The sequence below is a fragment of the Mya arenaria genome, chromosome 7, assembly GCF_026914265.1.
Source record: "Mya arenaria isolate MELC-2E11 chromosome 7, ASM2691426v1".
NCBI classification, from domain to species: Eukaryota; Metazoa; Mollusca; class Bivalvia; order Myida; family Myidae; genus Mya; species Mya arenaria.
This window is the reverse complement of record NC_069128.1, coordinates 36,633,323-36,650,854: the sequence shown is the minus strand read 5'-3', so window position 1 is coordinate 36,650,854 and position 17,532 is coordinate 36,633,323. Positions and strand designations below refer to the sequence as shown.

General features: G+C 33.2%; 1 protein-coding gene across 1 annotated transcript; it reads right to left on the bottom strand.

The window, feature by feature from the left end:
- Positions 1–14,661: 14,661 nt before the first annotated feature.
- On the bottom strand, positions 14,662–16,568 carry LOC128241107 (parapinopsin-like). Its single transcript, XM_052958085.1, has 2 exons — positions 16,442–16,568; positions 14,662–15,101 (listed from the first exon to the last, which is right to left on the bottom strand). Exons 1-2 carry the CDS (start codon positions 16,566–16,568, stop codon positions 14,662–14,664), a joined length of 567 nt encoding a protein of 188 aa, XP_052814045.1.
- Between the last annotated feature and the right edge of the window lie 964 nt (positions 16,569–17,532).

Genomic DNA, 17,532 nt, shown 5'->3' with positions numbered 1-17,532 from the left:
AAGAGAGAGCCTGGAGAAAATATCATCCTCAATAAAAATGCTTCAACAAATAGTATTGTGTCAAATATCTGTCTTTTATTTTGGGCATTCATAAGTTTCTCTACTTTAAAAATAAGAGTATGTGTAAAATATGGTTTTAAATATTTCTACCGTTCTTCATAAAAAGTATTACACTCGATAAGATAACGGAATTCATCGCCTTATTAATCGCAATTTGTACAAACTCTTTTATTTAGTGGTGTTCTATTTCTGCTACTTGTTTTAATTGGGAGTAATTGGTTTCTTGTTTAGAAGTTAACTACAAAATGTAAGCCCTTAGTTGGTTGATTCAAGATGTATGGCTCAATGCCAAATTTCGTTTAAATATTCTGTAAAACATTGCTTTATTCGATATTTCAGTTAGACTAAACCATTCATTTATAAAAAAAAAACATCTTTTAACCTTTGCTTAACCGTTGCGAAAAGCATAATGTATTAGCCGTTGCACGTGCCAAATGCCAAACGAGTTCTGAAAGCACGTGCGTAAACCAATTGTAATCATTAGTATTATGACTGATTCGGTAAAGTCACATGTTAGCACATGCCTTCTCTGTTTATTAACAACCGATTTGTATAACCAATTATTGAACTGTAAAGTTCGCTCTTATTTTAATACAGAACGATAATTGTTTGGACCCCACGTAAGATTACTCTATCTAAAAGAACATGGATTGTTTTTAAACAAATAGTTTACTAAGAACCTTGCTCAAACTGGTATCGTATGTCAAATTCTAGTTATTGGAACCAAGCAACGGCTGTAAACATTCAACAACTAGTAAATATTCGTGTTACCTTGCCACTTTCACAACTTGTGTCGAAGCGTTGGTGTTGGGGGTAAGATTTGCTTTAACTCGCACTCTTGCGAAGCCCTTTTGGCGAGTATAAACTGCATAATATGTCTTTGTTTAATAACAGCTTTCAATGTATAATCAACTTCAGTATAAGTAACTTCTGTGTAGATAAAGTATACTGTATATTCTTCTGTAGGATAAATACCTTCAGTGTAGAATATTGACAACAACCAGCTTCACAAATGTGTGGAGACAGTCTTGATAGTTCCACCCATGAATATATCAGCGGCTGGCAATGCTGTTCACAGCTGACGCGGCGATGGCACCATACATGAGAAGCAATGGTAGTGTGTACAAAATTTAATCGGCGTCATTTTGGCCTTGCACACCAATTGTCGGAGTCCTCGAGGAGCCAATGTTGTAGTCGCCAACAGCCCACGGCCCAATCATGTCTGGTCATCAATGCTGTCTGCATCCATTTAATTTTAAAAATTCTTCATTGTGTTTTCATTGTGGATAAAAAAACCCAACAAAACAAACAAATAACAAACGTTGTGCAAAACGTGATAATGTCCAGTGGATTTGAATGAACAAAGCTCTTGTGCCACTGGTAAGTCGTTAATTGAAGTTCAAATATGAGTTCTTTGTTTTGTTTAGATATATGTAATGATGACACACGAGAAGAGCGTTATAAGTATACTATTGTAAATTGGGTGATATTGGGCTTGACTATACGAATTACTTCGAAATATCTACAAGGTACTGCTATGTGTCTTTTTTTGAAATAATGAAAATAATAACTCCAATTGATCACATTTTGAAATGAATAAAACAACACATTAAGGTCTGTATGTGAGTCCCTTTGCCGAAAGTATTTGGATACAAAAAATGTCAGTAGCTTTTGGTTTTAATTAAGTTCATGTAATACAATATGAAAAATAAATCATAATTAATAACTAATTATAATTCAGTATAAATCAATTAGGCATAACCAATAACCAATTTTAATTAGGCATATGACAATTAGTTTTGCGATGATTTAGGTCAATTGATTGCACTGTTAAAAAGTTAGTCAATGTGCTTTTGCACACTTAGTTACAAGTACAAAGCGTTTATTTAACTCTCGTCTTTTGAGGTGCAAAAGAACTCGTAGAACAATGTCCCTGTCAAGTATAATAACCTCACGACATAAACGCATTATTGCCCATTAAAATAATTAAATACTCTATCATTATTTTCTAAAAAAAACGTTAAAAGTTCACAAATTTTATCTATACTCGGCGAAAGATGAAGATGAGTATTCTGTTTACTTTCCTGTTGCGGAAACCATTACTTGGAAGTTATTCATAATAAAAGAAATATTCAGAACAGAAACCATTCATACTTACGCAAATCGGAAGAAACCGCTGAATTCGTTAAACATGTATAACAAGATATATTTCTATTGAGCATAAGCAACTGTTTCTTAAATACTAGCTATATGATTTCAGTCTTATGATATGGGACTTAATCTTTCTTTTTTGTAGATGTTTATTATATGTTTGTCGCCATGGTATCATTTATAATGAACACATGCATTTGAATGCCGTTGTTGCCAGTAAACTAGACATTAAACCTATGGCGGAAGATATCGTACAATACATAATGATATTAAACAGGTGGCGGTACATACTATGACTTTCACAAAAGATAGTTCATTGAGGAGTATCATATGACGATGCATTAACAATAAAAACAGTTCAATGGTTCACGAAACAAGCTCCGGACGTCCAAAGTTGAAGTATACAAACAAGAAAATCACGCCATGTGTGACAAGCATTACGTTTGGCAAGTAATTAGTTCATGTAATGGCAATCGCCTTGGAATGACATGTGAAATCCCAGAGGATATCTTTTGAGTTAAAATGTATAACTTATGATTTTGTATTACAAGTGACTGATTGTTTCCTGTCTAATAATCAACATTTCTCCCAGCGGTTTCCAATAACTTTCAATTGACAATGTGGCTGATACGGGCAAAGATATAATTTAAATCAAGTTGACTTATTGATTAGACTAGAATCAAGAGGACGGACCTTTAATATATCATTCTTATATTAGTTACTTAAGCGCTGATTGTCATTGACTCTTCAATTGGCCAAAAAGGGATTATTTAAAGTCAATTAATAAAAAAATAAAGGATTTCTTCTGTCACTTCTGACAAACAGCCTCCTACAAGAGACCGGTTTTAAGTTTTCAGTTTATTAAGTAATTTCAAGTCACACAAACATATAAACATATTATACATGTAAGGAGTCATTAATAAATAAACATTAAGCATGCATAGTGATTAACGTCTTAATATAAAGTGGAATATAAAGACAAGGTTATATAACTATATTATATTATTATTTATTCCTGACTGAATTTTATAGCAATATTTAAATAACACTATATTTCGCGTACGATATTTGCAGTAATATATTTAACGTCGTCTTTCGTTACTACAATAACCACAATCTAAAACGATATAATTCGTTACCAATACCATTACTATAAAAATTATAATAATTACTATAAAAATGGCATTTTTTGACATTGTGGTGTATATTGACAATATTATATTGATATTCCGCCAACTATCTATCTTGACTGGCAAATGGTTGTTTCTTGATGTCATTCTTATAACGTAATTCAACATCTTGAGCGGTGCTTTAATTTTGCAGAAAGCAGCAATCTAATAAAAAAGAACATTATATAATGAAAGTATGAGTTGACGAGAGAAGTCAAATAACGAGTAATTTACAATTCGTGAGTCTAATCTGTAGAGGCATGCAATCCTTTTCACCATCTAGCATACATGTTGGCACAGTATCATTAGCATATTTAATATGTTTAAGGATTTTTAATTCTAATGCTAATTACTGCTGCATGGGTGTTAGTGTTATATAATCCCCCTAATTTACAACCGTACACAAATATGTGAAATGTTTTCGTTTAACAAGTTTATTTGTAAATCAATAGCATAAAGTAAATATGATGACTGTTTAAGCCGTGAAAAGGCATTTGATACACGATGTATACTAGCAGTTACAGAAGCACACATCCATATGGTGAAGCATTTCAAAACTAAACCCTTCCTTATAGTTTATACACGTACATGTACGATAAACTTTACAGTATACACCAGCTTTAGGAAAAGCACAAATATAACTGTCAATCGTAAGAAAATAAAACGGATTTTATAATTAGTCTAACACATTTTTAGTTTTGTTCACAGCCTCTAAATAAAACATACACAGCATACAACAATGAAGTTGTTCTATTATTAAACCAACTTCGCCTATCAAGCCAGACCTTTATCTATGTTTTTGATATATAATTAAATATAGTCACATTTCTGATGCTGAAGATACAGAAACAAACCGGAAGCCGGTAATGGAGAACATTTTCGATTTAAATCTTTAGTCAAGGAACATTTACTTGTCGTGGTTTACTGGTGTTTTCTGAGAATAGCACGAATGGTAATTCGTAGATTTTACGCTAAAGTAGTTAGTTATTTGTTTCTTAGCGTTTACAATATCTTTCACTATCAAAAATGTTAATATCTTAATCTCACAAATGGAACAGCACAAAGAGAAACATCATTAACCGGTTTGAACAAAATCCGACTCTAAAGAAAGGCATGTGGAAAGAATATTGGAATTATAAATATTGTAATCAGTTGTTTCTCCGTTGATTTAGGATCAAACTGTTAATGCAATAAATTCAAAATCACAGACTGCGTTATTTGAGGCCTTGAGCATTTTGCGCAAACGGTTATTGGTGATGATTCAGAGTTGGATTGGCGTAGCGTTTGGAGGTGGTGGTCGGAGCGTGACTACTTTCCACCGAAGGCTATAGATTGTAAAATGAAATGGGATATTGATATATATTAGACAAAAAAATTTGAAATCTGGTGAGTTCTTTAAAACCTGTTCAACTATGCGTTTATACAAAATCACGTTGTACATGTATGCGCACTTTCATCGTAGAAACCTCCCAACAGGGTTTGAATAACTCAATTATTATTACACGTATCCAAACCATATTACGAAAGACAGAAATATAAAAACTCATATTTATACACGCTTAAACACTTTCTATGCAAGAGCAGGTAACATCAAACATGTAGTATGTTTATTGTAAAGATCATTCATTAAAAGCTCAGGGTACAATGCAAATACCCAATTAAAGCGATATAAATAGAGGTTTTCCACTAGACAATCATTAAGTACTATTTCATAATTCCAAAAGGATAGAGTAGAAATGTTCTTATTGGTCATAACAACTTAGGGCAAAAATAATTCTGTGAATGTGTCACAAATGACGGTTAAGCTTGCCGTTTGTGTGTACTGCGCCGTTTTCTCCGGGTTCCAGTTGTAAGTGACATCCTGTAAAACGGAAGATACCTAATGTATTTGTTAACCTAGATACAGGACATTTACCCGGTGACATAACTCTGCTGTTTGGAAACGAAACAGTTCTAAGTAATATAAAGAAATGTATAGAATGTTCGTTTTTATTTACAAAACAATTGTGTTCAAGCGTGAAAGTGTCCATGCCGCAAAATATTTAGGGGCATGAATGAGTAAGTACAGGATCGGTATATTGGACAAGAATCTGTTCGAAGGTCTTTACCCATTTCGATCCATATCCATGTTCTAATGTCTTAATAAAGATGCACTTTTACTCCCAGATACGATTAACCACATATAATAACATTGTGTTAATATTCATAAAATGATGAGCACAATGAGTCAAAACAATGGCTCTTATGAAGGATACCGAGTTTTATTTGAAACAATGAACTTAAAATACTGTATTTCTACCTTATGAGACTATAATAGATCACAGTAAATCTTTTAGCATTCACCAGTCATTTAATATTTTTGGGCTATTAAATACACGGTCACAATCTCCTTATCAGTTACCCATATTTTCCATAAATGCATGACTAGGTATGTAGTAAATGTTTTTTCAGTCAAAATTTATGTTTGTTATATATGTGTATGTATTGTAATAAGTGTGTCACTTTAAATTGATTTCCCTCCATTGTCAATGTTATACGGGAACAAAATACAATTTGTGACAGTATCCATAATGGATAAGGATTGTCTTAATCTTAATAAGGAGGTAAATATTTATAAAAATACATATTTCACCATCCATGACTGGTCCTGACAGTAACGACAATAATTTGTTCGTATTTTGTTTTGTGTCTTAACCGCGTTCGATACGTATTTGTGCTTAATTTGGAATGCATTAATTGCTCCAAAATGCGCTATTTATTAACTATTTAAGATGTTCAATTTCACTTTTTCATAGGTTAGTTTGATACTAAAAGATGACTTCGATCATGTTAAGCAAACTTGATTCTTGGTACTTGAGGAGGAGTGATATTGTAACATAAAACCAATCATTCACAAGCAAATACTTGACCCACTTGGATACATATGCACGTTTTGACCAACGTCCAAGATAGCATTAAATGCGGTAAAATTGGAATTATCGTACTGTTGGCATAGTACTTCGAGTGTCCTTGTTTCCCCGCTTAAGGCTAAACCTCTTAGCGTTTGTAACCACTAAATTATATATGACAATCTGTTAGTCGAATCCCATTTTCCTTTTCAGATATTATCGATGCTTTTTGACGGGTCCTATCTAGTGTATGTATATTGTCTTTGTTTTGTAATATTGTTTCCTCTAATCGAAATTTGTCTCAGCGTGGAGGAATTACCCGTAGTGTATCTATCTGTAGATAAAGCAATTAGTTTAAGTTCCTAAGCATTACAATTTACTGTCAGCCGAGATAATTTTCAAAGATACAATCAAAACCGACGATAAAATGGAAGCGCAGTTTGTCCTCGTTATGCTCGTCCTTGACAACAAGTCAGTTTGAAACAAGCTAAATATACTATAACACATAGCAACTTTCGTTGAACTAATAACTATCATTCTGACCTAGTTCACATATTTGTCTTATACTTAAATTTAAAAGGGATCTATTCGAGACATTATTAATGCGTTTCGATGGATTTCTTGTCATCTACTGTATTGTGTTTACCGCATTGAAGTAAGCGCTTCCGGAGAAAAGCTATTGGCCTGCAAGCCTCGGAAGTCCCTTAATGCACCTGTCAGCATCAATACAGCTGAATAATTTTAAGGTATAATTATCTCTCACAAAATATATGTCATCGAAAACTTGGCCACCAAAAGGATGGTGTAAAGCTTGTCTACTTTCTTAAAAAATTAAGACAAAAAAATATCACCATATCTAAATTCTTACGTTTATGTATAGCAGTCAGTAACGCTTAGTGATTGGAACACAACACAAAGAACCCTGAGTAAGGACAAGTGCCATTGCAGATTGTCATCTGTGTGTGCGTTTTTAATAACACGTAGGTTGCAAGCGGTCTAACACTACACAGAGCTGCACGTTAGGCGTTCTAAAATTAACGACTTTATAAATATCATCTTGACTTAGGTTACTTATTGTTCTTGAATATATATTTTAACGCCATTCCATTTTAGACATTGCTTATATTGGTGGATTTTTTGTCCTCTACTGTATGATGTCTTACGTATTGAAGTAACGCACTTCCGTAGCACGGCTATAAGCCTGCAAGCTACGGAAATCCCTTAATGCCTCTGCCAACAAACATGACAAATGAATGTTATTTGACATATAATTATCTCTAACATAATGGATGTCATTGAATACAGGTTCATAAAAGGATACTGCTGTAAAGCTTGTTCTCTTTCTTGCAAATGTATGACAAATACTGAATTCCTACGTCTAGATAAAGGTGCCATTTATGTAAACACAACACACTAGAAAGTCAGAGCAGGGGAGAGATCAGTGAATGTCAGAAAAGCCTTATATATGTTTCTTACCAACAGTGGTCATTTAGGGTTTTTAACTCGAATAAAATACACAACAATTTCGATTCAATTTCAATCTATCATTACGCTGTCAAACATTTTAATAATTTTAGTAAATATATCCATCTTTCAGCGTCCAATTTAGTTATATGCAGACGAAAAACACACAACTCTCTGATTTTATAAACACTTGTTTGCTGATAGCAGCTTTTTCGATTCTTTATAAGGATTGTTTTTTTGATATATTGTTTTTAATTATAAATGATTCTTTCCAACATCTTCTAACGAATTCATCAAGTTTAAACCATTTCCAGCCATTTGTATTCTGTTAAATCTTAAATCACTTAACTAATTATATATATATATATAAATTAAATTTACACCTTTAGAGTCTTTAAGCCTTCCATTCGTTTTTTTTAAATTTCAACCTTTCGACAGAATAAACTAAATGTTCACATATCTTGTAAAACAGTATTGATTCATCTTAAAAAAAGTTTAATTCAACTTTCCCTCATTATGTCTTTAATAACTGCGTTTCAAATTCGCCTTTTATGACCATCATCATTACTACTGCAAAATTGAAACATAACAGTCACATAAGCAAAACGCATCACCACGACCTGGTCTAGCGCACTAAACTAAAACCTAGTGAACCACTTTCGCTATGCATCTAAAGGTAATCCGGCAGTGGTTTCCTGCTATGCGCCATTAAGTCTCAGGTAATCGCATCAATAACTAGTTCCATTATAGAGTCCCTGCAATATCGCAATTACTGAAAGCAGATCCCTGAATACCATTGATAACCTAATAATAATCGAAATTCACCGATAAGACTAACTTTACGAATAAATTCTTATTCTCGTAAAGGTACTCTTACCAAATTACATTTCCTGTTATAAGTTATTGATTTTGCAGCAAATTAGGGAGAGCTGTATTTCAAAATAAATTTTGAGTGCTTCACAAATAGCTAGGCAAAGTGTTTTAAAATCTTTTATGTTACAAAGTGGAAAGTAATGTTATTTTCAAAACACTAGATGTTAGTTTAAATAATTTAAAAAAGGTAGCTAGAAATGTATCGCAATGTTTGAATCAATTAGTATAGAATATCTTTTTAACTCTTGTCTTTGTCAATAATTGAAAAGTGATGGTGGTTCCACTGCGGTAAAATACACAAAAGTAAAAATTGACTGGTCCAACAAGTTAGAACCATGCGGTTACGTAGCCAATAAGTATAAATACAACAACTTATCGGTATTTCTTTATCTAGAATTGGCGATCGCTTAGGTCACGTCGTAACATCTTGTATATGGTAAACTATGTTTGATATCTAGAACAGGGTTTAAGCAATGCTTTTCGTAGTTGCAGGTATACACGTTATTTGAAGTGGTTACTTACCGACCTGTCTAACCTAGCTATAGGTATAGGTTGGGTATGAGCTCTAGAAATTCAAATTGATAACCTATATAATTGTTTCCTATGAAAACGAATTAATTTTCAAGTTCCTAGTCTTTCTTTGTTACATAGACGTCTTAATAGCCGTATAACAAGAGGCAAGGATAAAGATATCAAAATTGTTTGCTTACAATTACAAAATAAAAGAAGCAGACACATGTCTAATAGTTGCTGATTAAACATATATTGAACACTTAAAAGTTGTACATTAAGAAGCATAATCATTTGTTACAAATCAATTCGCAAAGGAAACAAAAAGAAGACTGTTATATAAATTGTTTTTTAAAGAATAAGCTTAACCCGGCATTCTTCATACACTACTACATGATGTTTGACTACTTAATAAGCGTCCAGAGTAATCACGCTACCTGATCTAAACTTACGAGAACATCTATATTACCACAGTTCATTTCGAAATTCGTCTGTTTATTAATTGCATCGGCGTTTTCAAGAAAAAAATGAAGCAACGTACGGTGGATGTTTAATTTAAGAAATAGTCTTGAAAAAGTTTTATCACTGATAATTAAAATTACAAAGTTAAACTTACTAGCATAGTGAGCATCCTATTCAGGTTCTTTTGTAAATTACATTGTAGAAGAGAAATCTGTCTGAATTGCAAAGTGTTAAAATATTCTCATTTGAAGTGGAAATGCATCTACATTCTAGCAAAATCTTACGAACATTTTGTAGGTATACTATCGTTTATCATTATAATATCTCCTTAGCAGCTTAGCAACATATAATTGCACTTTTGAAATCGATGTCATTGCAAAAAATATCGGTATTGAAGTCTATTAAACGTTCAAAATGCCGTCCGGCTGATGTTCATTGATTAGCAAACCCGCTTCATGCTAGTGCCACCCATGCCCGACTCCCGACGAAGGCGCATGTTAGTTTGGTTGGTGTTTACCAAGCCGGACAAGTGGTTTTTTTCCGAGTTCTCCGGCTTCCCAAGCAATATAAGACAACACTCTCTCTCAACAGCATTCCAACGATTGTTGTAAAACAATCAAGTTTAAATTCAAACTGTCAAAAGTTGCACACTTTCGACGTAATCTCTACAAATACGTTCCATAAAATACAAAGTCATTAAAAAAATCATAATACCTACACATCGCTCGTTCGGTCTGATACGATAACGAACGAGCCTATACATCATTGAATCTCCTTAACAAACTCAGGAATCCAGATCCTTAGGTGACATAAATGTCAGTTTGTCCAACATTTGAGTATAGGTCATCAAGCAGCTAAATTCTCTTTCATGGCAATTATATGACATTAAATTTTAGGAAGTGTGTAAGTGATGTGAAGAGGCATAAACCTCTTAATGATTCACATTATAGTCTCAGCTAACACTCATGTGTTCGCGTTTAGACGTATTTTTAAATTGTTAATTGCTCACAAATACATTCCGGGTTTCCGTTTCTCGTCCACTGACTCTTGGTGGCAGGAAGACAACACAAACTGAAACATGACAAATTTGTCTACAGGGATCCAATTAACCGTGCTAAACCAATGAGGTTATAGACTGTCGACCGCAAGCCTACCATAGCTAAGTGTCGCAAGTCGAAATTAAGTATCGTCAGATCAATTACATGCTAAAATGTTCCGAGGTTATAAATTCGGTAGTATTTTGCGATTAAAATACCACTTTATTTTTTTTTTATGAGATTGCAACGTTAATGTGAATTTGAAAGAGAGACAAAGAACAATTAAAAAAGTTTGTGATAAACTGAGGGAAATAGGTTGTTATAGATTTTTACGCAAATGGAAATGTGTTGGCTTAATAACCCTGTCTTACTTTAGCTTTCGCTTTCAGTGTTTTCATTCCATTTGAAATGGCAGTGACACTAACAAAGGCCTTACATTTAACTGGATTCATTAAACGTCATTAGACATCGAACACAGACCAAATAAAGCTTACAAATGGTATATGTTTTTTTTTATATTTTAAACGTCCTGCATTATGCTGTGTGGCGGCTGAATAACAATGCCCCGTACCTCGTCCACAGTGTAGCTCTTCATTTCATGGGCCCGCATTCACTAACGTTTTAGTCTGAGTTTAAGACTGAATCTCAAACTGCAATTTGTTGTTAAATTTGTAGAACTGAGGTTTGAAGAGCAATAAAAATTGTAAATGCTCCTAATCTTGAAATAACATTTTTAACAATTATGTTCACACTTTTTGTAAAAAGAAGTATATAAAAGATATGTTGTATTAGTTTGAAAATATTTTTTTTTGTCTGAGTTTTAACATCTTTTAAAGGCATTAGTGAATAAGGCCCTTGATGCTTCGGAATCAATTATCCTTAAAAATAGAATACCTCTTTAGCCGGTAGTTTGGGCACTGACAGCATTGCACTTATCATACTCTGAACAAAAAGTCTCCATACCGCTTAACCTGTATTTCAGGCGTTGACAATGTTGCACTTATCAAAAACGTTTAATGAACAGTTTCAATCAAACTTGAACTGTATTGTAGCGTAACCGTACCATTTGCATTAACAAAGTTAAATGTCTCGCGGTGTTTTAAAGATTAGTTTTATATTTTAGACTTATTTATTCCATACAAATGTTTTATTAGTGACAGTAATAATTATAGAAATCATGTTAAACATTATTAATTTACCGGGAGTTGTTTTCATAAAGAGTTTTAGTAAAAAGAAAGCTGTCTCCCTTCATGGTTTCGCAAAGTGGAATATACCCATTTTACCCATCTTAATAATGAACTCGTCCGCCCGGTGAGTATATAAGTGCGTCACTCAGCTGAAAGATTTCATTCTGTGTTTGACCGCCGTCGAGGTAACATCAAACAGTAAACCGGAAATAGTCTTTTGAAGGCAAATAATTAGAGTCTTGACTTTCTGGCTGTTTATTATTGGACACAGAGCATTGCGATCTGTGGGATAAAAAGGCACCAGGAACTTGACATCTACAGGGTTATCTAGCGTTCCAGTTCAAGTAGCCAGATACATAGAGCATTGCGATCTAGTCTGGTGAACGGAGCTGGTGGCTAGAAACTCTAATAAGCCTCATACCTGACAACTGCGTTGGCCACAGAGCATTGCGATCTGCGCGCTGACAAAGGTTAAGGTATTTTGCATCGCCAATAAACAAGCTCCCGAGAAAGCCATTCATCATTAAAGTGACTGAAATTTATATAAACCAATGCATAATCTTTGAACCCTGATTATTTGGTTGATTATGTTTTAACTCACCAATCATTTTTTCGAATCATTTGTTTTAATCATAAGGCAAAGTAGCCTGAGGAAAATTTATATAAGAGCGATCCATATAGGCTCTACGACACCGATTGAACATACAGCCGGCACGTTACAGTATCATACATTTGAAGTACATTATTCGATCATGCATGCTTTTCTGCGTAAGCATTAATATCATTGGCTGTGATTTTGACTCAGAAACCCCCAAATTGCTTGTGTGGTATATTGGTACTGGGCTACTTACCAGCTACGTGGTAATGATTCTATGCCTCACTTTTCAGGAGTTATCGTGCAAATAAAAAAAAACATTGTCGCAGCTGACCTTGACGTTTACCCACTGACACGAACACGTAAGGGTTACCTAATGATCAATTACAACATCGAAACGTTGTTAAATGATTCTCTATCAATTAGTTCTAAAATGCGCGGACAATGGCAGCTATATTTTTTATATGTACAACCTATCAGTTAAGTCTTATTGACTTAGATCAAACCGATTTTTCTGTGTGGTAGACTCGGTCAAGGGACCACCGACCGACATTTTTGAAATTCTCATGCACCTTTTTTCCAAAATGGAAACTTAAACCAGTTTCAACCAACCGCAGCGCACGTTTTCGATAGTGGTTCAATACTAAAACCAGCTTATCAATATAACAAACCTCTAAACTGTATGCAAATGTTGAAATAATAAATTCTATTTTTCGCTTAACAACGAAATTTTAACATAATATAAAGCCAATGAAAGAAGCAATATGAATTTAAGGACGTACAATTTGATTTTCAAGTAACTATCTGAATATATTTGATTTTAAGGCTAAATGTGTGGTTTCACTTTATTCTCATTTATGCGTCACCACACTGATCAATAATAAATCATATCAAACAATTATATACATGTTTTGGAAAATATATTGTATCGCATACATCTGAATTCATAAACATCAACAATACAATTCAGCCTAATCTTAACGAATGTTCTGTTTAGAGGCACACTCTTTATTACTAAGAACTAAATCACTGACAGATTACATATCTGTATTGATAAGTGTTGCATTTAAATTAATCAAAAAATTTATCACAGCCATAAGTCTTTTTCTATCTCCGAGCAGCGACACAGACGAATTGTATATTACATCATTTCTCCGAGCAACGATACAGGCGAACTGTATATTACGTCACTTCTCCGAGCAACGATAGGGGCGAACTGTATATTACGTCACTTCACCGAGCAACGATACAGACGAACTGTATATTACGTCACTACTCCGAGCAACGATGCTGATGAACTGAATATTACGTCACTTCTCCGAGCAACGATACAGACGAACTATATATTACGTAACTTCTCCGAGCAACGATACAGACGAACTGTATATTACGTCACTACTCCGAGCAACGATGCTGATGAACTGTATATTACGTCACTACTCCGAGCAACGATGCGGATGAACTATATTAGAAAATTACGTTACTTTCTTTTTCACTGTAATGAAAACTTTCTGTTGTATTGTGAAACACAGCGCTTCGTCTGCTGATATTGAAACTTGCGCGGTAATTTGTACTTAAACTTAACTCGTTTTCACGCTAGTTTCATCGATATAATTGATAGATTTTGCGTTGGCCTTTATTAAAGATATTGTTGTCGTCTGTTTTTGACACTGTCGAAATATAGCGCTAATAGCAAACTTCTTTGCACATTGCACCCCTTCACTGATATATCTGATCCATAATGCGGTTAATTTGACATGAAATTAATTATATTTTACTCAACTTCTTTCTGCGTTTGAACCTAAGTTCAACAATGTTGTTTTCCTCATAATATTGTTACAGTTCCATTTATATGCATGGCGCCTTCATTCTACATGTTAATTATCGGTAAATTTTGAAAATTCACTTTGACTATATCGTGTCACATTAACGCGGATATTTTTCCATCAACTGCAGCAGCTTAACATTTGACAGCACGTTCAGTGTTCACCGTTTCATAACTGCATTGCAATGAGGATATTCCGCTGATAAGGCGATCACAGTAGTTGCGATTAATTTTAGTTATTAATGCTGTTTCTGAAACTGTCGAGAAAAGTTGTTTTGTGTCACTGCTTTCTTCTCTTTTATCAAAGTATTTTCTTAACATCAATGGTTAGTTTTTGCAATGCAGTGAAGATTGACAATTGTGTATCCGCTAATGTTGCAACTCTCTCTTGAATATGTTCAAACCTCACTGATTTTCGCACTTTCATCGATATATCTTTGTTATAGCATGGTCTCTTTTATCACGATCATTTCTGGTTTGACAGCGTCTTTAGGTCTGTGTATTGTAACTCTTTCGGAACAGTTTGCTTCTAATTCATTTCTTTTCACGCTTTCACCGAGACTTTTTATTTGGTACCCGATCTCTTTTGCCGCGGAAGAGATTCGTTCGAAAGTGTTTGGTCTGTTGTAACTGTCATTTTGGAGGACATTTGTGGCCTCAGAAGAGGGGGACTTGTTCCATTGTCGGAATTTCTTCATGAAAGCTTTCCTGAACTCTCGATTGTGATACACATAAACTAATGGGTTCCATATGCAAGCCGCTTTGGCCATAAGACATGGCAGCTGGACAATGACTGGTGATATATCTTCCAAGTTCATCTTGAACAACGCCGTTAAAAGGCTGACAACGGCATAGGGAGTCCAGCTTATTATAAAGGACACTGAAATAGAATATGAAAAGGATTCAATAACATTGCAGAATAATGTGGGCATTATGCATGCTATATGTATTAATTGAGGAGGAAATTAATGACAGCGTAAAAAAGTAAAAGTAAACTATCTTCTTAAATACTGACAATAGACAAAAATAGTATTTTCGATACTTTTATCAAATTTCTTCTATCTGTTTAAGAGCTTGACTTAGGGCAGTCATTAATGACATCAGTATTATTTTATACTTTGATTTTCCATTCCATAAAATAATCATCTTAAAATATCTTGAAACCACCACATGAAGCTTCCCTTCGATAATGGTGATAATTTAAGGAGCTTTAAAATACCGTTGCCAAGGAACGCTGTTTTTATTAGTGGTGATTTGATACTATTTATAATGCCATATTTTAAAACCATTGTAGTATCATATTAATTCATTAAAGTTTAAATTACTTTATTTTCATTTTAACAAATCCTACTATACATTTATCGTAAAATTTGAAGTCAACCATTAATAAAAATATGATTGCGCTAAAGATATAAGAAAACTATGTTGGCTTTAATGATAACTGTCATTTTAGAAATAATTTTATAACTTTACTTTTTGACATAAGGCATTAATATAGTAACGGCCATGTTGGAATATTGAGAATATTTTATTTTAAAAAATCCCGTCGTTCCTAATTTTGATGTATTTCACAAAGATAAAGAACAGTACATTAATACAATTTTTGTATGAACAAACCTTAACACTTTTTTTAATTTTATTATCGTCTACAGCATACACATTGTTACTAAACATGCATCATACTGAGAATTTTGACTACTTAGCTTGTCCATTTAGTTTCCATTGTATTACTATAAAACAAATTTTTATTTGGTACCGAAGTAAACTTGGGTTTTCCCTGTTATTTTCATTGTTATTCATCTTAAATGATACATGCATGGCGTACGAAAATAGTATTATGTGTATATATAATTTGTACGTCTTGGTGTTTACAAAAGCACAGAATAAGATATGATAAAGCTAAAAAACTGCATTTAGTTCATTGTCGTTTAGGTCTTTCCCTGTGACCCGAAACAGGGTTGTATTTTGAATTCCCGAATAGTGGGCCAATACCCTATACTTTTTCATTGTATTGTGGATAACAATTAACAACGCTGAAATAAAATTTATTTGGCAAAGAACTTACAAAAACCCATGAACAATCCTGCAACACAATGTTTTTAGTAAACTACTTACAAGTTCTATATGCCACGGAAGACGCTTAATCATACTGGTACAGTAAAAAATACTTATAAATGGTACGGACTACAATGCAACATAATGTTGTGGTAAAATACTTACATATAACGAACGCCACAGACAGGGTTACTTTAACATCCCTCATGACGCTCCGTTTCTGTATCCATGCAGACCTCATCTTCTTCTCTTTCCAGATCTGAAAGTGTACAGGTGTTCCATTGAAAATCATATTAAATTAAATTTAAAATACAATTCGAACGTTTACACTGGGTCCGTTCTGACAATGATATTGCTGAATTCGATTGAACGAGTTTATAATTACTTATCCACAATAAGGGATTTTGTGATAATTATTTTTATAATTACTTAGTATATTTTTAGACGTCAGACGCTAGTATATTGTTGAGTTAAACTTGTACTGTATTTGTTTTGTTGTTAAGCATTGTTTCGAATCAGTTAGTATTGTAATGGATGGATCATACATATAGTTCATTATACAGTCTTTTGTTGACCGTTGAACACTACCGTTTGTTCATACAGTTCAGTAACAAGGATTTTAATATGTTTTTTTAAGTTTAATGTTTAAATTCTGATTGTCTAAATACGTGAATAAAACTCTCAAATATCACATAGCTGTTATAGGCAAACATGAAAATGGCATAGTAACTGTTATTGAGACAATAATCAAAATTGAAGAAAAGCCCAATCCAACTTTGGAAATGAACACTAATGTGAAGATGTATACAATGGCCATAATTTAATTATGTATCAGTAACTATACAATTTTAAATTGCGATTCTCCAGACAGGATTTGAAAACAACAAAATGACTTTTTTTATTTCTTGTCATTTTTTTTTTCAGTGGAAATTACGCTTTCTTATGTAAAGTTTGATTTAAATATATATGGAATTATTCTTGTTTTTTTATTTCTTATATTTTACTATTTCGCAACAGAATTTTTTTTTTTAATATCAATATACACTTTTACAGTGGAAACTTATCCAGTAGTATAAAAGATAAGTCTTAAACCTAAGCCAATACAGACGAAAAATCATCATTTATCATCGCGACACGAACACATATATGTAAACTATCAATATTATTGGTATTTGTTGTTAAATTCTTTTTTTTCTACAAAAATGTTTTATTGAAACATAAATCCATATAAAATAGAATATCTTATTGGAAGAAAC